The sequence below is a fragment of the Ostrinia nubilalis genome, chromosome 17 (genome assembly GCF_963855985.1).
Source record: "Ostrinia nubilalis chromosome 17, ilOstNubi1.1, whole genome shotgun sequence".
Lineage (NCBI taxonomy): Eukaryota > Metazoa > Arthropoda > Insecta > Lepidoptera > Crambidae > Ostrinia > Ostrinia nubilalis.
In genome coordinates, this window is record NC_087104.1 from 13,447,110 (window position 1) to 13,468,869 (window position 21,760).

A 21,760-nucleotide genomic window follows, 5' to 3' on the forward strand; every position below is an offset into this window, starting at 1 on the left:
CGCGGTTTGTATGTGAGCGCGCTAACACATACCTATGCGGCGCGCATGCACACACTGACAAAATTTAGCGTGGATTAGCGGGGAGCCAGTCGTGGTTTCGCCAAATTTTGTCAGTTTTGCCCCGCGCACATGCCCAAGCACTAGTCTAGTGAGTACCCGCACATAATAATAATAACTACTACGTCTGAACCAGGGACGTGCGCACACCGCCTACGTCCGCATGGCCGCCATGGCCAACCCCGCGCACATGCCCAAGCACTAGTCTAGTGAGTACACGCACAGAATAATAATAACTACTACGTATATACCGCGCACGTCGCTGGTTCAGACTAAAGCCCGGTCTGTGAGCACGTAGAATTTTGTCCAATGACCCCAAGATACCCATCCTTACCGCTCGCGCGTAATTATGTTGCTGTCGCGACTGTGCGACGGACGCCCGCAGTGAGTGTGCGAGCGCGACAGCAACATAATTACGCGCGGGCGATAAGGATGGGTAGCTTGGGGTCATTGGACAAAATTCTACGTGCTCACAGACCGGGCTTTAGTCTGGACCAGCGACGTGCGCACACCGCCTACGTCCGCATGGCCGCCATGGCTAACCCCGCGCACATGCCCAAGCACTAGTCTAGTGAGTACACGCCATGTAAGCCTTGATCACACGTACCGAGTCATCGGGCGAGACAGTGCTCTCGGCCGAGTACTCGGTGCGTATGAACATAGCGCCGAGTGCTCGGCCGAGCAAAGTGGCGAGACAGTAGCTCGACCCGTAGCCGTAGCCCGTTCTACTTACTAGGCCGAGTGTCCACCCTCCTGCTTCCCCGCACTGTCTCGCTCGCTCGCTCGGCAGGTCTGAACGTGCACTGTCTCGCCACCCGCCACTCGGCCAAATGATTGACGTCACATCCACAGACTAGAGAAAAAGAAAAGTCTCAATAGAACTGAACTGACTGTGCTAATTTCAAATAATTATGTTGCCGCCATGGCCAACCCCGCGCACATGCCCAAGCACTAGTCTAGTGAGTACACCTACACGCACAGAATAATAATAACTACTACGTATAAAGCCCAGGGTCATTGGACAAAATTCTACGTGCTCACAGACCGGGCTTTAGTCTGAACCAGCGACGTGCGCGGCGTGTTCCGCGAACTATTTTCATAGCAATTTTTTCATATGAAGGTGTAAAAAAATGAAGTTAGGGAGTATGCCATATTTTTTTTTATAAATATTTATTGTTTTTTTTAGATATGTCACTTTGTCAAAGGACGTGGGGCAATTTTTAATGGATTGTGATCAGTCTTCTTTTACAATTTTTTTTTTTTTTTTTTTTTTTTTTAGCACCCCAAGCAAACTATTATACACCACTACATTTTTATCACCGGAAAAAAAAAATCTGGGTAATGAGTTATTGATACTGATCCTATTTATGCAAAAAAAAAAGTTAAATAAAGCTACTCAAAATTTCATCCCAAAATTGGTAATATTTGGACACACGCGTCGCTAGCACTATTTACGCTCAACGCAAGGCCACCCGTTACTATGGAGAGAGATGCGACGTTGCCGGCCCGACGCTTCCTAAAGGCAGCGGTGCAGCGGTGTACGTTTGTTGTGCGGCGGCCATTATCACCCGCGAGCCACGAGCGAGAGGGCGGCGCGGGGCCGCGGCCCGCGCCGCCCTCTCGCTCTTCCGGCCGCCGCGCCGGCCGCGGTCGGTCAGTTGCGCGCGCGCGAGCTCTTTATCGGTCGTGAAGTGTCTTGTTAACATTGTATCAATCAAGTCAATAGTGTCGTGCAATTATTACGTTGTCTTACCAATTCACCTCACGTGAATACGTGTTAATGATACGTGCATTATTATTCTTGGCCGGAGAAATTGTGTAGTGCAGTTTTGCGACTGTACCGGGACAGCCACACTTCAGCACGATGCAGGGTGCTTATCAAAGCATTGAATTTTGCCGGTCCTAAGGCCGATCCTAAGCCCGGGTAAGTATGAAGGGAAAGTTGAATTATTTTTATTATTTTACCTAAGCGCCTACTAAAACCACCATCTAAAACTGTTCGCACCACTCAGCTGTTATGGCGGATCTTAAATTCACGAACTACGAACGACGCGCGATCTCAATTGGAGTTACACAGTAGGTATTATTATTAACTAGTGTTAAAAACTCACAGAAATACAACGTGACGTATTACGTAATTACTAAATTACTGTTTTCGTCCTTTGCCCTGCGTTCAATTACAATTCTAATTACCTACTTGAAATGTTGCAATAAAAATAGCCTAAGATAGGTAGCTAAGTAATACATTATTATTATTCTGTGATGATAACACTGAAAGCCGCTGTTTTGGCAGATCTTTGAATTACATATTTCTTTTAAAGTCGTAGTAGCCTCGTAACGACACATTGGTGTGTATTCGTAACGTATTCACAGTAGGTAGGTATTTCATTGTATTATTAACTTACAATTAGTGTTAACAGTCAGAATACCACGTAAAGAAGTACGTAAGTGTAATGAAACACTTATTAGAACTCAAAATTACTTGAAATGTTGCATTATAATGGTCTAAATTAGTAATAATAACACTGAAAGCGTGGTCAAGGCGTGAGCGAGACAGACAGATCAATGTGCGAGCGCGTACGACTACTCTACTGAATGAACGAGCAGCGGAGTGGCCCAGCTGTGACGCGTAAAATAGGGACTAAAGAAAATTTAATAAAAAAATTAACTTTATAAAAATTTAATTTTTTTTTTTTACTTTATAATTTTCACACATTTCTACATAACCTGTTAAAAATTTTCCGGTGATAAAAAAGTAGTAGTGTATAAGGATAATATCATTGAGTCTGTTGTTGGGTGTCAGCAAGGTGACCCTCTTGGTCCAGCTATTTTCGGCCTATCAATTCATCCTTTCATAACCTTACTAAATTCCAAATTAAATGTGTGGTATTTAGACGACGGGACCCTTGGAGGAGACCCTAATACAGTTTTGGCCGATTTAAATATGTTAACACAAAACTTTGAAAAAGCCGGTTTAGATTTAAATTTTTCAAAATGTGAATTGTTTGTACCCGACTCCTGCCCTAATTCAGATAGGGTCATTTCGAATTTTAATTCCATAGCTCCCAATATTAAAATTATTAAAAGAGATTCCCTTCGCCTCCTTGGGTCTCCTATATTGGAGGAAGCGTTTGCTTCTTTCACAGACGAAAAATTACAGAGCTTTGAAAATGTTTCGGACCGTTTACTTAAAATTAACACACACATGGCGTGCACGATTATTCGGTTTTGTCTTTTTGTTCCTAAATTCACATATTGCATTCGTTCTTCACAGTTTTGGAAATACCCTAGCTTAACTGCCAAATTAGATAACTCTATAAAACAAATTATTTCCTCCGTTTTAAATATTCCTTTAGATGATCGATCATGGACCCAAGCCTCTCTACCTATTAGGTTTGGAGGTTTGGGTATTCGCAAAATTTCCAGTGTTGCTCTACCGGCTTTTTTGTCTTCGGCTCATAGCACCAGTGGATTGGTTTCAAAAATACTGAGTAAGTGTTCTGACTCAACTACCATCCACCTAGCCGAAGGCATTAGCGCTTGGAGGCAGTTAAGCTCTGAAAATTTGCCGTTGTCTCTCATCTCACAAAGGCAGTGGGACGAGCCGCTCTGCAGACTTGTACGGAATAACTTATTAAACACGTCTTCCAGTTCTGCAGATCGAGCTCGTCTTCTGGCTGTAGCCGAGTGGGAATCAGGTCTTTGGCTTCACTCCCTACCTTCTCCTCATATTGGCACACTTTTAGATAATACCACTTTTAATTTAGCAGTCTCGCTCCGTTTGGGGGCACCATGCATTGTCCCCCATCGCTGTCCCTGCGGTGACATGGTTGACTCCCTTGGTCATCACGGACTGTCATGCAGCAGAAGTGCCGGGAGATTTTCCCGTCACGCCAGCCTCAATGACATCATACGCAGGTCTCTTTCTAGCGCTTCCGTACCGGCCATTCTCGAACCAAATGGCCTGGTTCGAAGTGATGGTAAGAGACCTGATGGTATGACTTTGGTTCCATGGAAGGTGGGACGGCCACTAGTGTGGGATGCAACCTGCGTAGACACACTGGCACCGTCTCATCTTCCGCAAACCTCGTCTGGGGCTGGTACTGCCGCTGCATCAGCGGAATCCCTCAAGCGACGCAAATATGTAGGTCTTAGTAGTACCTACATGTTTGAGCCATTTGGGGTCGAGACGCTAGGTCCGTGGGGACCAAGTGCTCATCGCCTGTACAGGGAATTAGCCAAGCGGCTGATTGACTGTACAGGTGATAGAAGAGCTGGCGCATTTCTTGGCCAACGAATCAGTTTGGCCATTCAGCGCGGAAATGCAGCCAGCATTCTGGGCACCATGTCGCGTTGTTTGGACAGCGATTTGGGACATATTTTTTATTTGTAAATATTTGTAAATATTTAGTCTATGTAGGTTAATTATTTGTATTATTCTTAATCTCCTAGATACAAAATACAATAACTTGTAAAAATTTTACAAATTTTATATTTAGTTATGGTAGTAGTGTCGATGGGAATGAAGATGTAAGGTCCTTATAAATTACCCACGACACTACTTTTGTGGTTTGGTAGTGCGGTGGGTCAGAAGGGATTTATTCAATATTTAAGTCCGGTCGCCGAGCAGATTTTATGTAGCGCTCCCCGTTATTTTGTAAAAGAAAAGACGCTTGCTGCCTCTCCATAAATGGAGAAACATTTTTTTGACGCCGCGAAGCCCGTGGCCCAGCTCGCTTCGCGTACCGCGGCGCCTGCGCGTCGCGTCTCCTTGAACGATGCCTAAGGGCCTTCAGTGTTGTCCAACATGGCAAATATCGGAACTAAAATCATGTGCATGTGGATTGAGTGATCCTTGCTTCAATCTTAACAAAAATCGAGGAAGTTTTACTTAAAATATGTTAAAACATTGCGATGAAGTTTAAAAATTTGTTAAACCTAAGATAAAAATGTTATGGCCAATAAATAGGAGCACTCATACCGCACGCTTTAAGAAAACGTCAACATGTTTATTTCAGAAAATAAAGCCTTTCCACTTCTTTTTATAGTATAGAAAAATTGTTAAGAATATGTTAAAACTATTAACAAATTCAGAAATTCCTTGCACGTCCCGTTCCAAAGTTATGACGATTATTTAGGATCACTCACACCGCACACGGGCCGTATGAGTGCTCTTCAAAATAATGACTTTTTATTAATAAATACGTTTTATTTCTGTTGGGAAATGTGTGCAAACTGACGAGCGAATTTGTTAAAGAATAAGTGTGACAAAACTTAAAAGCTGAAGGAAGAAATTAACCTTTATTCTTTCCTCCAATATGCCGTGTGAGTGATCCTTACTTTTACCTCTATCTGCTCATTATGTAGTTCGTAGGCAGACTGAGATAGTATCTAAAATTGTTAATTGTTTTTAACAATTATTTGGCATATATTTTGCTTTTATTAAGGTCATAAAATTTAAGAAATATCAGGCTTAGATGATTCCTAAAGGAAAATTTTGATTAGGGTACGTATGATTTTTTATTTTGAGAGACTGTTTCGATACATCAGAAGTTTTCCTAAGGACGTTTTATCAAAAATAATCCTAAAGGAATTATTTGAAAAAATCTGCTACTAGCAGCATTTTTTCAATTTGGTGGCGCCCGCGGAGACAATAGGAGGTCGCAAAGTTGAAATTCGTAAAGAGCACATCGAAATCTATACATTTCTAGATGCCTGCCGTGTGTAACCTGTACTTATAAACCTACATCCTTAATTTTATATGCAGCCTTTCTACATTGTTTATCATGCCATATAGCATGACATAAAGAAAATTACATCAAAAACATAAAAAGTCATGAAAGTCTAACATGAAATTTGTTTTATTCATTTACATGTGAGATTTAATAATATTATTTTATCGTATTTAGTTTATTATTTGGTTTTGCATTGTCACGTCTGACGAATCGGAACAGTCTCACAAAATAAAAAATCATATGTACCCTAATCAACATTTTCCTTTAGGAATCATCTAAGCCTGATATTTCTTAAATTATGACCTTAATAAAAGCAAAATATATGCCAAATAATTGTTAAAAACAATTAACAATTTTAGATACTATCTCAGTCTGCCTACGAACTACATATGAGCAGACAGAGGTAAAAGTAAGGATCACTCACACGGCATATTGGAGGAAAGAATAAAGGTTAATTTCTTCCTTCAGCTTTTAATTTTTGTCACACTTATTCTTTAACAAATTCGCTCGTCAGTTTGCACACATTTCCCAACAGAAATAAAACGTATTTATTAATAAAAAGTCATTATTTTGAAGAGCACTCGTACGGCCCGTGTGCGGTGTGAGTGATCCTAAATAATCGTCATAACTTTGGAACGGGACGTGCAAGGAATTTCTGAATTTGTTAATAGTTTTAACATATTCTTAACAATTTTTCTATACTATAAAAAGAAGTGGAAAGGCTTTATTTTCTGAAATAAACATGTTGACGTTTTCTTAAAGCGTGCGGTATGAGTGCTCCTATTTATTGGCCATAACATTTTTATCTTAGGTTTAACAAATTTTTAAACTTCATCGCAATGTTTTAACATATTTTAAGTAAAACTTCCTCGATTTTTGTTAAGATTGAAGCAAGGATCACTCAATCCACATGCACATACTAAAATCCAGTATTGATAGCAGCGCCCTCCTGTCAATGAGGGTTTTCGCGATTGAAAAATCCGCCAGATGGCAATACGTAGACGCGAGGTCCAAATGCTGCATGATTGGTTATTTTTGACATGACATTGCCAGATATGTCAAAATCTCCACCAATCATGCAGCATTTGGACCTCGCGTCTACGTATTGCCATCTGGCGGATTTTTCAATCGCGAAAACCCTCATTTCTTAGCTGAGGCTGAGGCGGTTCAGTGTTGGACACTAGCCTGAATTGAAATTATTTGAAATTATTCATTTGTGTGTAAATTATTTGTTTTAGGTGTCAATGGGCAGACTTTTGTGTGTGCCTAATGCCTATAGGTATATTACAAGTGGATACTCTATTGATGTTGAAGTCTAAATTAATATCATCATGTGAATAAAATACTTGCATGTAAGCACAATATAACACTCTATTATTTAGCTGTATGTAAATATCACCAATACTACATATAAATCAAAATCGTACGTCTAAAAACAATTCAGTCGATGCCTTGTACAATAAGAATAAAACTTTTTTATTCACTTAAAATTACAATTAAGGTGACACGTAAACAATTTAAAAAAGTCCTTAAAAACATCGAAATAAGGAGTAGTTTCGAGTGGTCACTTTAGGGGCGTCGTTCTCCGTAGCCTCTGCAGGTGAGGCGCGTCCTTGTTCGCCGTGTTCCGGGTGGAGTACCAGCCCACCTGGGAATAAATTAACACGCTAAAATCCACGCTAATTTGAACTTTGTTGCCTTATCTCAGGGTTTATATTAATTAAATTTTTAAACGCAGGAATTTTCAATCAATCAGCGGTCCGGGCCTGTCAGCGATCGTGACATGGTAATCTGTCAACGGTGCAATTTGCGTTCTTTGCTCGTGCCCGCGCGGTTAGATCGCATCGATACAAAATTTATAGAGACTGACAATGTTGTTCATACATGATGCGAGCTGCGTTCACTTTAACGTGACCGCAGAATGCATCCCGTATGGCAGATCCTTGAGGTGCAGCGGTATGTAGTGTTCTCATACCCCCCAAGCGTCTAAAGCGTCACAAATCTCACAATAAATAATATAGCAAGTATATTAAATTGCTTACTGGCATCGCCCTCTCGCTTTTGCAGTGGCTGTTGGATGAGGAGTGTGGACTCACGATGTTGCTGAAACACGTAAAATAACTTATAAACAACATAAACCTCTTACCACGTACCATGATAATGCACTCACACGCTTTTTCTATCTAGGACAACAAACAGGTCATAGATGAACGACAAACCAAGCGACGCGACGCGAAAATATCAAGGTTGTACAGTCACCGTCAAATATTTCGTGACACCCAATGTGGACAAAGAGAACAATGTTGCGAACTTTTTGGGTACTTTGGGTTTTGGGTGTTACGAATATTTTGACGCCGACTGTACTATAATAATGGCCTACATTTAGTCGCGTAGGACGCACGTCGCGTGAAGTATTGGTCGCATAGGGTCGCTCACCTAGGACAACGGGTCATTGCGCGCCGGTTAGGACGGGAATACAAAAAAACAATTGGAAGGCAATTAGTCACTTAATATTATATAGATAGTTAGGTGTCAACATTATTTGGCTTTAACAGCAAACGGAAAAGGGTTACACACAAGGGGAAATATTATATTCTTGCCTTGGAGCGTGGCCGCATCGCAAAGCAAAGAGATGTCGCCCGATATTCTGCGGTCCCGGCCTACAAAATGTTTCCAACAAATGTTTATAAACCGTTTTTCCCAATTAATTTAGTTCGAGTCCTTTTATTTTGTTGTGTGTGCAAAAAGTCATTGGCAATAGAGATAGAAAGTTCGTGGGTTTCATTCCCCCAATCAATCTTTTTCTAGAGTAGGTTACTAAGATCTTTTTTGACAGGCGAGTAGTGGACTAGACTAGTTAAAGACTGTTTTCGACCACAGTGCGAATGGTTTTTTGGTTAGTAGCAAGTATTTTAATAACTAAACGCGAGATTTTTTATGCAGAACAAGGCAGGTATTTGACTGAAATCTCATCTGATGTTAAGTGAAATGCAGTTTAGAATGGTACATACATATCTGCTCTGTAATCACCTTGAAAAGGCCCAGATTATAGTGTTTGGGAAAGACAGCAGCAGTTTTTAATAACAAAGGGCTTACCCTAAGGAGGCTCGCTTGATCGTCGTGGCGTTGCTCTGTAGGAGGATCCTGGCGGGTGGCGCGTTGAGGGCCTGCATGCCGCTCGCTCGCCAGCTGTGGGCAGTCAGTGGCGTAACTATAGGGTGGCAGGGCTGGCAAAATCCCATGGGGCTCCTGCCTAAGATCCTAAGCCAGCGGTTCCCAAACTTATTTTGTCAACTGCCCACTTTGAGTAAATAAATTCTTTTTAGCGCCCCCATTTGTAGTCGAGAGTCGAGTGCTCAGTCGGTGTTTAAGAGACCTCCTAGTAAATGACGTCTCCCAAGCCTCTACACAACGTCCCGATTTTTTTCCTGGGTCTCTTACCGCCCCCCTTTAAGCCTGCAGCGCCCACAAGGGGGCGTTATCGCCCACTTTTGGAAAGACTGTCCTAAGCGTACCCTTCGCGATGCTTCAGGGCGATGGTCCCGGAGCCCTCCCTGAAAAATAACCCTAGGCCCTCGGATCTGTACGCCAAGGGCCCAATGCACAGAATTTGCCACGGGCTGCGGATGGTATATTTACGCCACTGGGCATAGAACAGTATATAACTTCCTATGCTCGTTACACGAAATTAAATAAATAATGTTACATCGTTAGGACCGGTTTCCACCAAGGCAGAGCAGAGCGGAGCGAAGAAGTGATTTGAAAAATCAGATTTCTTAATTTCCACTTCTCTTCGCTCCACAAACCTCCGCTCCGCGCCGCCGCTGTCAAATCTATATTTATAAAAGCGAAAGGTCACTGACTCACTCACTCATCTCGAAATCTCTGAAACTACAAGTGCTAGGAGTCTTAAATTTTGCATGGGTGTTCCTTTTAGAACGTAGGTGCTCACTAAGACGAGATTTTGCAAAATTCAACCCCTAAAGCCTTGATCACAAGTACCGAGTAAACGGGCGAGACAGTAAAATGTTTACTCGGTCGAGACAGTTGGGTGAGCGAGTCACATACTCGAGCGCTCGGCCGAGCACTCGGCGTAATGTTCATACACACTGAGTACTCGGCCGAGAGCACTGTCTCGCCAGTTTGCTCGGTGCATGTGATCAAGGCATAAGGGGTTAAAACGGGATCCACGCTAGTTCTATAGAAAAATTTGACGGCCCGACGGTCTTACCTGGGCAAACCGTCGCCTCCCCTCCTGTAGAACTCGGTTCGCTTCGCTTCCCCATTTCTCGTAGGGCAGCTGTTAAGCCGCGGTCTTTCCTCCTCCAAGTTGACCTTCCTCACGCACGCAGTCCGCGTGCCCTTCCTCACGATCTTTTTATCGTTCAAGTCCGTGTTGGAATGTTCGTCAATACTTGGCAGGCGGGGGTCTAACCCACAGTCTCCGTTATCGTACACTTTGTAGACGGGGTTCTTCAGGGTGAAGTTGCTGCTCAATGGTCGCATGGAGAATCTCGGGCTTTGCACGGGCTGTCGCTTGACCGTTCTCATATGGTCTGGCTTTTGAGTCGGCTTCGTCATCGAGTTGTTTTGCGGCATTTGGACGGCGGGCACGTGCGGGATCTTGTGTTCCGGCGGCTGTAACAATGAATAGAATAGAATTGTTTATTTGGCACACAATAAAAGATTATACATACATAAATGAACAAAAAAAAAGGCTTACACTTTATGTACATATAATATCAGTAGGACAGATTTCGTTAAAAAAAAACGACGTACAAAATACATTAACGCCGTATTCCCAAACCGTTCCGTATTCACAAACGATGTTTGCCAATGTGAAGCAGCAAAAGGCCCCGCCTTTAGTGAGCGGGCGGGGAGAATCCCACATCATAACCCACTGTCCGTCCCCATCAACCAGTGGGTATGCGCAAGGCAACAAATAAAAAATAGATGCAAATAACATGTGGTAAAGCCCAGTCTGTGAGCACGTAGAATTTTGTCCTATGACCCCTAGCTACCCATCCTTATCGCTCGTGCGTAATTATATTGCTGTCGCGACTGTGCGACTGGCACCCGCAGTGAGTTTGCGAGCGCGATAGCAACATAATGAGGGCTATCGTTTTAGCGCTCACCAGTTAGCGCCACTGTAGAGTAAGGTCCTGTCACTTGCTAGTTGCGAAGACAGTGGCACCAACTGGTGAACGCTAAAGTGGTAGGAAGACTATCGCATTTGCACTCATCAAGATGGCGCCACTGTAGAGTAAGGTCCTGTCAATCGCCAGGGGTGCCTACTGTTAAGTATAAAAACGATAGCCCTCATTGCGCGCGAGCGATAAGGATGGGTAGCTTGGGGTCATTGGACAAAATTCTACGTGCTCACAGACCGGGCTTTAGTGTGATACCTGTACATCGTTGGGCGGGGTGGGCTGTCGTGGCTTGAACTGGCTCTTGTTGGGCAGGCTGGCCAGCGGCGTGAATATCTTGCTGCAGGACGCGGCCTCGCTCGCCTCCGCCTCGTACTTGGCGTGGTACTCGGGAGGAGACAGCGGGCGAGGCTCCTGTAAAAAATAGCAGATATTACAACTGCATTAGAGTTTTCTTTTTAAAGATTATTAGTAATTTGTTTAATAGTAATTTGTTTTTGCAAAAATTACTAATTGTCCCGTTTGCCCCTCGTATTAGGGCCTTGCCACACTCGCGGATTGCAAACCGAGATTTAGGCTAAGGACTCACGGCGCGATTTTCACCCGCGCCCGCGGCGTTTATGGAATTACGGTTTTATTTCAAAACTCACGGGAGCGGTTATTTGCGCGGTTAGGCTAAGAACTCACGACGCGATTTTTACGCCGAATAAAAATCGCGCCAATCAAGTCACTCGTACAAAATAGTCGCCCGCCGATCGATCGCAGAGCGTGCGGGCGAAAAACGCCGAGGCTGCGGTTACCGCGGCCCGCGCGATTCTACTAGTTGCCCGCCGGTGCCGCGGGTCGTGAGTTGTGCATTAGTTTTTACATAAGTATCTGCATTCTACAGAAGCTGCGGGCCCGCAACCGCCGCGGGCCCGCAACCGCCGCGGGCGCGGGTGAAAATCGCGCCGTGAGTTCTTAGCCTTAAGGTTTTTATACACGGACAACAAATAAAACCCCGCCCGGACGCTCCTTGGATGCCCTCTAAACTAGGACAAAACCGGGGAAAACCGGATGGATGGCCACCCTAGTGATAAATAGCAATGACCGGTTCATGGTCAATGCTTTTCAAGGCGTCCCACGTACCTGTGTGTTGGAAGACCAGAGCAGTTCAGCGCCGGGCACGGCCTGCATCTGGTGCAAGTGGGTCTTGATGTTGTAGATGCCGGCCACGCAGCCGAACGGGTCCGCTTTGATTTGGGCCACAATGTCCATGACCGTCTGGCCGCAGAGCTCCGATATTTGTCTGTATATCTGCAAAGTATGTAAAGTAGAATCAATGAGGGCTATCGTTTTAGCGCTCACCAGTTGGCGCCACTGTAGAGTAAGGTCCTGTCACTTGCTAGTAGCGAAGACAGTGGCGCCGGCTGGTGAGCGCTAAAGTGGTAGAAGGACTATCGCATTTGCACTCATCAAGATGGCGCCACTGTAGAGTAAGGTCCTGTCAATCGCCAGGGGTGCCAACTGTTAAGTATAAAAACGATAGCCCTCATCGCAGCATGTAATTGCATAGCTGATAAGATCGCATTCTTACAGTAACGTTTTTCAAGATTTGTGTACCTTAAGTAAAGGATATAAGAATCAAAATGGCGTGACAATATCGCCTCTACCTGTTTGATATTCCCTCCAGCAGGGCGCCGACTAACTAAAAACTGCTAGTGGGATTATGGGAGGACTCTGAGCCGGTTAGGTGACTATTTGTCATTAAGTTATGCGCGAGAGTGGTGGTAGGTTGCGAGGCAACTCCCTGACTTTGGTCCCCACAGCTAGCGGTGGCGCCACCTATCGATCTAATGGGCTCTAGGGATGGTGACAGGTTGCGAGTGAAGCTTCAACCACACCAACGCGTGCAGGTCGCCATCGTCGGCGCGATCAAAGAAAAATGACAGGTCGCGTGAACTGTCATAAGTCGCGCGACCTGTCATTGGCAGGTGCGAGCCAGGTGGCAGGCGAGCGAGGTGGCAGGTGCGAGCGTACCTCCCTGTTGGCCTTGGGGTCGACGCAGCCAAGCGGGTGCGCCTTCATGCGCATGCCGGAACGCCGCTTCCAGCTAACGGTGGCGCCACCTCTCAAACTATTGGGCTCTAGTAGTGCGCGAGTGAGGTGGCAGGTGCGAGCCAGGTGGCAGGTGCGAGCGTACCTCCCTGTTGGCCTTGGGGTCCACGCAGCCAAGCGGGTGCGCCTTCATACGCATGCCGGGACGTCGCACCCAGCGGTGCCGCGCCGCCTCCTCGATCTATTGGGCTCTAGTGGTACGCGAGTGAGGTGACAGGTGCGAGCGAGGTGGCAGGTGCGAGCCAGGTGGCAGGTGCGAGCGTACCTCCCTGTTGGCCTTGGGGTCCACGCAGCCAAGCGGGTGCGCCTTCATACGCATGCCGGGACGTCGCACCCAGCGGTGCCGCGCCGCCTCCTCGATCTATTGGGCTCTAGTGGTACGCGAGTGAGGTGACAGGTGCGAGCGAGGTGGCAGGTGCGAGCCAGGTGGCAGGTGCGAGCGTACCTCCCTGTTGGCCTTGGGGTCCACGCAGCCAAGCGGGTGCGCCTTCATACGCATGCCGGGACGCCGCACCCAGCGGTGCCGCGCTGCCTCCTCGATCTTCATCCGTAGCTCCACGTTCGGTTCGAGCAGGTGCTGGATGAAAGTCTTGCACTCTGAATACAAAGCGCGTATTTTTACGTTCAGCCCTAAGTTCCTAATGGACCTATAAGACCCGGTTTCCACCAAGGTAGAGCAGAGCGGAGAAATGTTTTGAATAACCAGATTTAATTATTTCCACTTCTCCTCTCCGCTTATTCTACAGAAAAATTTGACGATCAGACACCCTGCCTTGCCCTGCCTTGGTGGAAACCGGGCTTGAAGCTAAAAGGAGACCCGACGAAATAAATTTAAATCTCTATATGTGCGCATTTAATTAGATAATTATCCCACCAGTGATGACAAGCCTGGTGGAGACAAAGGGAATAAACCTTTGACAGTGTGTATTGTTGGTCTGTTTACGGAGCGTTGCTTCATTGTAATATTATTTTATCTAACATTAACAATTTTTTTTTCAGGAAGCACGCAGAAGGCGCCTCCGTGCATCAACCCGCTGTGGGGTCTAGGTGTGCGGTGCTCGAGGCCAGTCCCATAGCTTCTGAACTAGCAGACCGTGACTTTAAAAGGTTTCACAGGACAGTGCTGGAACTGTCAATTTTCCAATAATTAATTGTACTAGTGTCATTTAGAACTAATATAAATACTTAGCGCCAGATGGGCAGCGGAGCTATCATTCTCTTGCATACAAATTGTTCTATAGTCCGGTCGCCGAGCACGTAAAATTTTGGCCAATGACCCTAAGCTATCCATCCTTATCGCTCGCGCATAATTATTGCTGTCGCGACTGTGCGACGGGCGCCCGCAGTGAGTTTGCGAGCGCGACAGCAACATAATTGGCTTGGGGTCATTGGACGAAATTCTACGTGCTCGGCGACCGGGTTTTACTATTGGAACCGAATTACCTTTGTTACGAGTGTGGGGAGTTTATGAATATTATGGTAAGATGTGTGAGTTACATCCGTTATTGTTGACTGTAAACATCACGCAAATTATTTTAATTAAGTATGTAAATTGGTCGATAAAATGTGAATATTTTTTGTAAGTTTTTATGCTAATTTAATAAAGCCTTTAAAAATGTATTGTGGTTTCAAACGGTCATGCAATTACGCAACGAGTAATGCATGCGAATGTTAACACACATATTATGTCAATTCTCCAGTTATGTTAAATGTATGGAAGCTGGAAACAGAATGGCAAACTTGACCTTTACTGGTTGGTTTTTTATTGGCGGTCAAGCTGTAGATGCGCATATAGATAGAAAAACCAACCATATGACTGTGATAGTTAGGATAAATCACAAAATCTCCTAAACTAAGCAAAATCGTAGAACATACATGAGGGATTTAGATACACCTTGATGTAAGGAATCTAAATTTTATCTTTGAACGTCAACTCCCTGGCCACCCTGTAAGTGAGATAAATGCAGCGGTGGGCATATAGTTCCAAAATACTGAACTCCTATCCATGACATTGACAGTGGGGCGCCACCGTCAATACCGGATCGCTGGTTCCGATTTTTGCCATGTTGGAAACCATATAGTTGAACGATGGTAGCGCTCCCCTGTCATTGAGTTTGGTGGGACAGTTCAGCGTGGGTCATCTATAACAATAATACTGTAAAGTTTCATCAAAATCCGTTCTGTAGTTTTTGCGTGAAAGAGTAACAAACATCCAGACATCCAAACTTTCGCATTTATAATATTAGTAGGATAGATAAGATATAATACCTAGTAAATATTTGTCTCAAAACAGGTTAAATATTCAAGTTATCACAGTTTACAACAGTAATATGAGACAAAAAGCTTCAGTTTTGTCATCATTTATCGTTATAAATAAAACAAGCGTACGGAGAGACTAATCCTTTGTTTGTCATCCGCTTTGCACTAGTGGGAAGTCGAACCTTAACTTCGAATTCCTATTTTCTTCTGATTAATTTTGTTGCGGGTCCAATGACAGTTTAGGGGCCCTGCCACACTGGCGGATTACAAGCGTTTTCAAAGCGGAGCGGCTACGTGTGCGCGTCCGCAACGTATTCGCTGAGTTTTCCCGAGAAAAACTTGACCTTCACTGGTTCACTTCACAATGATTTTACACAAGAATGTGTTACTTAACGGGAACACAGTGTTTTGTTGAGTAACGCTATTACTCAAAGTGAAAAAAAACGGTGTTACTAATCGGTATTTTTTTACCAATGGGTTACAGTGTTACACAAAATAGTGTGACTTGACGGCAACAAAGGGTTTTTATTGGCGGTCAAGCTGTAGATCCTGGCTACACAGGAGTATGGCAGATGGGCATAGTAGCGGCGTAAGGGGGGGTCCGCCCAGGGTGCCAAGCATCAGGGGGTGACAAGTCTGCGGTGTATGTCATTCGGGGTGCGATTGTCTTTCAATCTCGAATCGGTAGGTAACCCTAAAATGCTGAATCCTGGGGGGTACTAGGGGGTGCCTTAGGACTTATGACGAGGGGGGGAGGGGGGCAACCTATGCTACGCCACTTAGCCTCATACCTGGTGAGACGCAGGCCAGGGCGGCCTTCTGCTTGCGCGTGAACCCGCGCGCGATGGCGGCTCGAAGCAGCGGGCGCGAGCGGCCCTCGGCGGCGCCCGCGTCGGCGCCCGAGAACGGCAGCCCGCCCGTCACCATGCCGTACACGATCACGCCTCTGCGGGCATAATAGTCAAAGTCAAAGTCAAAATTTCTTTATTTGTATAGACCAGTGGTTTTCAACCTTTTTCATGACACGACCCCCCCTAATATGAAAAAATATTTGGCGACCCCCCCCAACGTTCGCTTTTTTTTTTCATGCATTTTATAATGTTACAAAGATGTTTCTACAAACATCCCTACTATTCTATAAACGGTCCCTACGGACCGAATACTTCAATTCATACAACATCATCTGTCTTTATAACTATTGTTTTTTTACTGAGGTAGTTTTTACGATCTCTCGCGACCCCCCTGTAGAGGCTTCGCGACCCCCCAGGGGGTCGCGACCCACAGGTTGACAAACACTGGTATAGACTAATAAATAGTCCTTACAAATCGTCAAATATTTTGCTCTTAAGGAGCCTCTACATGTCTCCTAATCTTTTTACCCTACCAGCGCCTCGAGACCAACATTTGGCAAGTGCTGAGAAGAAGCGCCGCAACAAACTCAGTCACCACTGTCTGCCGGTTAATATAAATAAATAGAAAAAACAGTAGTAGGTACATTTGATTCAGGAGCAGTTCACTGAATTTACCACGCATTCTTGTACATTATGGTGTAAGTGCGTAAGAATGGGTATACAAAATTGCGTGGTATATATTAATAATATCTCCAATTCAAACTACTTGAAGAAATCCAACTGCCTAAGGCTGGTTTTAGTGTCACGCGGACTGTCAGTGCGGATCGCTCCGCACAGCCGATCTGTATGAACTGCTAAGGAGCGGAGCGGTTCCTCCGGATCGCATTACTCTAAACGCTTCCTAGAAGTTCATACAGATTGGCCGTGCGGAGCGGGTCCGCACCGGACGGTCCGCGTGACACTAAAACCAGCCTAAAGCTCGGCGCAAATGAGCCACCGACCACAGCCACCGGTGGTCAGCGACGGCGACTTAACACACTTTTTAATATATTTTGTATAAAGCCTGGTCCGTGAGCACGTAGAATTCTGTCCAATGGCCCCAAGCTACCCATCCTTATCGCTCGCGCGTAATTATGTTGCTGTCGCGCTCACACACTCACTGCGGGCGCCCGTCGCACAGTCGCGTACTCACAGACCAGGCTTTAGACGCGCCGCACACGTGTATTCGGTGGCGGCCACTCGCTACAGTAGTGTCCGCGATTCTTCACTAGTGGTCACTACGTGCCACACTCAATCAATCTCGATCGTCGGAATCGAACCCACGACCTTACGCTTGCCGGGCAACTGCTCTTCTTCTGAGCTACTTAGGCCCGGTTTCCACCATGGCGGAGCAGTGCGGAGACGAGAGATGTGCAGCGAAGCTGGCAGGCTATTTCCACCAAAGCGGAGCGAAGAAGAACGGAACGGTGCACAGTGTGTTATGCGACTGTATAATCGGACATTCTCATTTATTTGATGAACCGTATAGAGCTCAGTTATACAAACATGATAGTTTTATTAACTGAATGCGTTTACGAAGCACTTAATACGCTTATTACGTGTATTTTTAAGAGCTCTATGAAGTATTATAACATTTCTGAATTAAATGTTATTAGTTAACGAGTGAGAATATTTTTGCATAATTTAGAAGTAAAAAAATAGGTACTTTGAATTTTTATACCGCGAAAACTACGTGAAATTTTCAACCGGGACTTTTACTATCATGTTTGTATAACTGACCTCTATACGGTTGATCAAATAAATGAGAATGTCCGATTATACAGTCTCATAACATACTGTGCGGTGCGAAGACGAGAGATGTGCGAGCTGTGCGTAGCTGTCAATCTATTGCTATCAATGAAACACCGCACCGCTCCGCACTGCTCCGCTCTACTCCGCCTTGGTGAAAACCGGGCGTTAGACACTGGATGAAAACGTCGAAATTTTCAAATACAGTCGACAGACGTCAACGTAAACACTGGTATCTTACGTAGTTGCAATAAGGGCGACTTTGCAAAGAAAATATATTATAGTCTGTTGTACAAAAGAAAAAAACGTCGAACGAAATGTCGCTACTCTCTACGGAGGCTGGTCGTCGCGACTCGCGGCACTCTCCGACGATTAGTATAACGGCTCGAACTCATATTTAGCTCAAGACCGAACGCGATGGAGGACTGTTGTGGACGCCCTCTGCCCCATCATAGGACCATAGGTAAGTCAAGTCAAGTCGAACTCAGAGCCGTAAAATAAATAATAAACACGGCGCACTCACATGCTCCACAGGTCCACCTCGGGGCCGTAGCGGCGGCCGTCCACGAACAGCTCGGGCGCGGCGTACTCCAGGGAGCCGCACGGAGTCCGCAGCGCGCCGCCCGCGCTCCACACGTTTGACAGCCCGAAATCTGCACACGTTATCGCTTACGTCACTACGTCAGGTTCAAAGATCTCCTAAGGCTTCAACCAGGGTTGTTAGGGATATGAAGTTTCGGCTATGGATACGGTTACGGATATTAGAATAATATTATACCGGTTTCGGTTACGGTTACGGATATGAAATCATTTCGGATTATTTATTTATTTAAGGATAGTACACAGCACAATATCAATCTGTAATAACAATGTTTTTTAGTAATCCGAAACTTTCGGATAATTTCGGTTACGGATATTAGAATTTTAAAAATGTTAAATTCAAATAGCAAGCTGCGCAACCCACATAGCCACTTTTTGTACATACTATGACGATACTATGAAACAGGCGGGGATATTAGATGGTGCCAGGGAATGCCAGACAATTACGGGACTATTCCCACCACTGCAACTCCTGTGTAGCCAGGATCTACAGCTTGACCGCCACAAAAACCCAACCAATGAAGGTCAAGTTGTCGAATGCTTGAAAATATTAAGATTTACACTCCGCCTTTATCCGAAACTTGAATCGGTCTTAGTTACGGTTACGGATATTTTTTTATTTCGGATATCCGATAGTTACGGTTACGGATATCCATAACATCCCTATTTACGTCACTACGTCAGGTTCAAAGATCCTTCTACGGCTTCAATCACACCAACGCGTGCAGACCGCCAAACGCGCAATCATAGGTCAATGACAGGACGAGTGAGCAATGACAGGTCGACATCAAACGTCCACACTATATGAAAATTTTAGTTCTTGAAAGTCTCCGCTAGGGGCGCCGTACAATCCGTCATACATTTAATGTAATTTTTTACGCGCTCACTAGTGACGACGTTTTAATGTAAACTCACACCAAGAGTAGGCGCACACCGTTGATTTTTAGTTGGCCGATAGTTGTGCCCGATTTTAAATTGTATGAAGAATCGGCCAAATTGAATCGGCGTAGTGTGCGCACTCCATACATGCCCATATTGATCAACTGCCCGACTAAACTATCGGCCGACGAAAAATCAACGGTGTGCGCCTACTCTAAGCCTTCTGTTGGTGTGGTTGAAGCTTAACATGGGTATCGAGGGCAGGGGAGAGCAGGGTGGAATGATTGCTGCAGCTTGGATTTCACCAATGAGGGCTATCGTTTTAGCGCTCACCAGTTAGCGCCACTGTAGAGTAAGGTCCTGTCACTTGCTAGTAGCGAAGACAGTGGCACCAACTGGTGAGCGCGAAAGTGGTAGGAGGACTATCGCATTTGCACTCATCAAGATGGCGCTACTGTAGAGTAAGGTCCTGTCACTTGCTAGTAGCGAAGACAGTGGCACCAACTGGTGAGCGCTAAAGTGGTAGAAGGACTATCGCATTTGCACTCATCAAGATGGCGCCACTGTAGAGTAAGGTCCTGTCAATCGCCAGGGGTGCCAACTGTTAAGTATAAAAACGATAGCCCTCATTAATTAACTATGTTGAATATGAAAATTGGATTGAATTAATAAGAACATTACCTACGATCTTGATAAACTGTTTACTGGTATCCAGCATAATATTCTCCATTTTTAGGTCCCTGTAAAAAGTAAATAAATATCAAAAATAGCTAGGGTCATGAAATAATTCAACGTCCAACAACTTTAATCGGGGCCGTCTTTAACGTAGGTAGGGGCCCTAGGCACAAAAGGATCAAGGGAGGCTAGGCTCCTCTCATCTGGAGAAAGATCTTTTATGAGAACAGACGGGGGCCCTGGGCACGTGCTCAGAGTTCGTTCGTTCGTTGGTTTCAGCCAAATGACGTCCCCTGCTGGACAAAGGCTCCCAAGGTTTTCCACAATGAACGGTCCAGCGCTGCCCGCATCCAGGCTCTTCCCGCGACCTTTACCAGATCGTCGGAGGCCTGCCCACGCTACGTCCTCCAGCCCGTGGTCGCCACTCGAGAACTTTTCTGCCCCAACGGCCATCGTCTCTACGAGCTATGTGCCCCGCCCACTGCCACTTGATTTTCCCAGAGTGCCCAGTGGGAAAGGGGCCTGCAGAGGTGGCAATATCAGGTTAAGGGATGATTTATATTAGACCGGACCGTGTCCGGTGGTGGACCGTGGTGTCGACGAGCGTCGTCCGGGCCGGGCGGAAACGAGAAATTTTGGAGTCGGTGCTGAATACTTGGCAGACCAGATGGGAGGGGGAGACGAAGGGTCGTGAGCTCTTCCAATTCTTCCCCGACGTGGCTGGGAGACTCGGCATGCGCTGGGTCGTACCAGATTATGTTACTTCTCAGATACTTACGGGGCATGGGTGCTTTAACAAGCGCCTGTGCGATATGCGTCTCCGGAGCGCCGCGGAATGCGAATGTGGGGAACGCGAAGAGGACAGGCACCACGTCCTGTGGTCCTGCCCTTTGTACGAAGACCTACGCCAAGCTCTGCTTCAGGGAATCGTACCCGAGAGACTCGGACCCGCCTGGTGCTCCGATCTCGTCTCCTCGAAGGCGAACTTCGCCCGGCTGCGAGAATTCGCATACGGCTGGCATAGGAGGAGGACCGCTAGCGCTGCACGGCACGAGAGGGTGTCATCCGTGCTGTGATTGTCAGGCCCCAGAAGGGGGAGAACTGTACTATAGGGACAAGGACGAAGAAAAATAACTTGTAGGGAGTCAAGAAGTGTGGCGCGGTGGAGTGCAATCTGCCCTAGGCAGCCGCAATTCCGCGCACACCTCCCGCGAGGCGGCCAGTAACATAACATAACATCCCTGGTGAGTCCCCTGCCTAAAGGTAGCCTTTCGAACTAAGCGTCACAGACGCAGCGTCTTTAGCTTTGGTCTTAAAGGTAGCCTTTCGAAGCGAGTTAGTGACGCGGCGTTGGTGGCATAAGACCAAAGCTAAAGACGCTGCGTCTGTGACGCTTAGTTCGAAAGGCTACCTTAAGAAAAAGCGTGCTCACCGGTGCACGACGCCGCGCGCGTGCATGTGTCGCACGGCGGACACGAGCTGCGCCGCGAGCGCGCGCCACGCAGGACATTGGACGAAATTCTATCTTCAGTGAAGTCTTCAAGTTCAGTGACCGAGTAAGACTAAGAACAAGCCTGCTCACCCGAGCGCGCGCCACACAGGTCATTGGACGAAATTCTATCTGCTCGGCGACCGGACTTTATTTCGGAGCGAACGAGTAAAAACAAGCCCG

General features: G+C 45.9%; 2 protein-coding genes across 4 annotated transcripts; both read right to left on the minus strand.

The window, feature by feature from the left end:
• Positions 1–7,145: 7,145 nt before the first annotated feature.
• LOC135080135 (uncharacterized) lies at positions 7,146–13,226 on the minus strand. 3 transcript variants are annotated; one of them, XM_063974820.1, is made up of 8 exons: positions 13,122–13,195; positions 12,068–12,235; positions 11,198–11,353; positions 10,024–10,430; positions 8,889–8,981; positions 8,393–8,452; positions 7,835–7,895; positions 7,146–7,440 (listed from the first exon to the last, which is right to left on the minus strand). In XM_063974820.1, exons 1-8 carry the CDS (start codon positions 13,173–13,175, stop codon positions 7,357–7,359), a joined length of 1,083 nt encoding a protein of 360 aa, XP_063830890.1. In that variant the 5' UTR covers positions 13,176–13,195; the 3' UTR covers positions 7,146–7,356. The 3 variants fall into 3 exon arrangements, with proteins under 3 accessions (XP_063830890.1, XP_063830891.1, XP_063830892.1); XM_063974821.1 differs by lacking the exon at positions 13,122–13,195 and adding an exon at positions 12,959–13,019; XM_063974822.1 differs by lacking the exon at positions 8,393–8,452 and having other exon boundaries at positions 13,122–13,226.
• A 154-nt stretch (positions 13,227–13,380) lies between these two features.
• Positions 13,381–21,580, minus strand: LOC135080136 (uncharacterized). Its single transcript, XM_063974823.1, has 5 exons — positions 21,521–21,580; positions 20,095–20,153; positions 18,458–18,587; positions 16,087–16,241; positions 13,381–13,633 (listed from the first exon to the last, which is right to left on the minus strand). Exons 1-5 carry the CDS (start codon positions 21,544–21,546, stop codon positions 13,398–13,400), a joined length of 606 nt encoding a protein of 201 aa, XP_063830893.1. The 5' UTR covers positions 21,547–21,580; the 3' UTR covers positions 13,381–13,397.
• Positions 21,581–21,760: the final 180 nt, after the last annotated feature.

Coding starts and splice junctions, on each gene's coding strand:
- LOC135080135 (XM_063974820.1), bottom strand. CDS start 13,175: ATGCGTATGAAGGCGCACCCGCTTGGCTGCGTGGACCCCAAGGCCAAC. Junction 11,354..12,067: donor TCTGGTCTTCCAACACACAG/GTACGTGGGACG, acceptor TATTTTTTACAG/GAGCCTCGCCCGCTGTCTCC. Junction 7,896..8,392: donor CGATGCGGCCACGCTCCAAG/GCAAGAATATAA, acceptor TACGTGTTTCAG/CAACATCGTGAGTCCACACT.
- LOC135080136 (XM_063974823.1), bottom strand. CDS start 21,546: ATGCACGCGCGCGGCGTCGTGCACCG. Junction 18,588..20,094: donor ACAGTTTATCAAGATCGTAG/GTAATGTTCTTA, acceptor TAACGTGTGCAG/ATTTCGGGCTGTCAAACGTG. Junction 13,634..16,086: donor CCTGGCCTGCGTCTCACCAG/GTATGAGGCTAA, acceptor CTTTGTATTCAG/AGTGCAAGACTTTCATCCAG.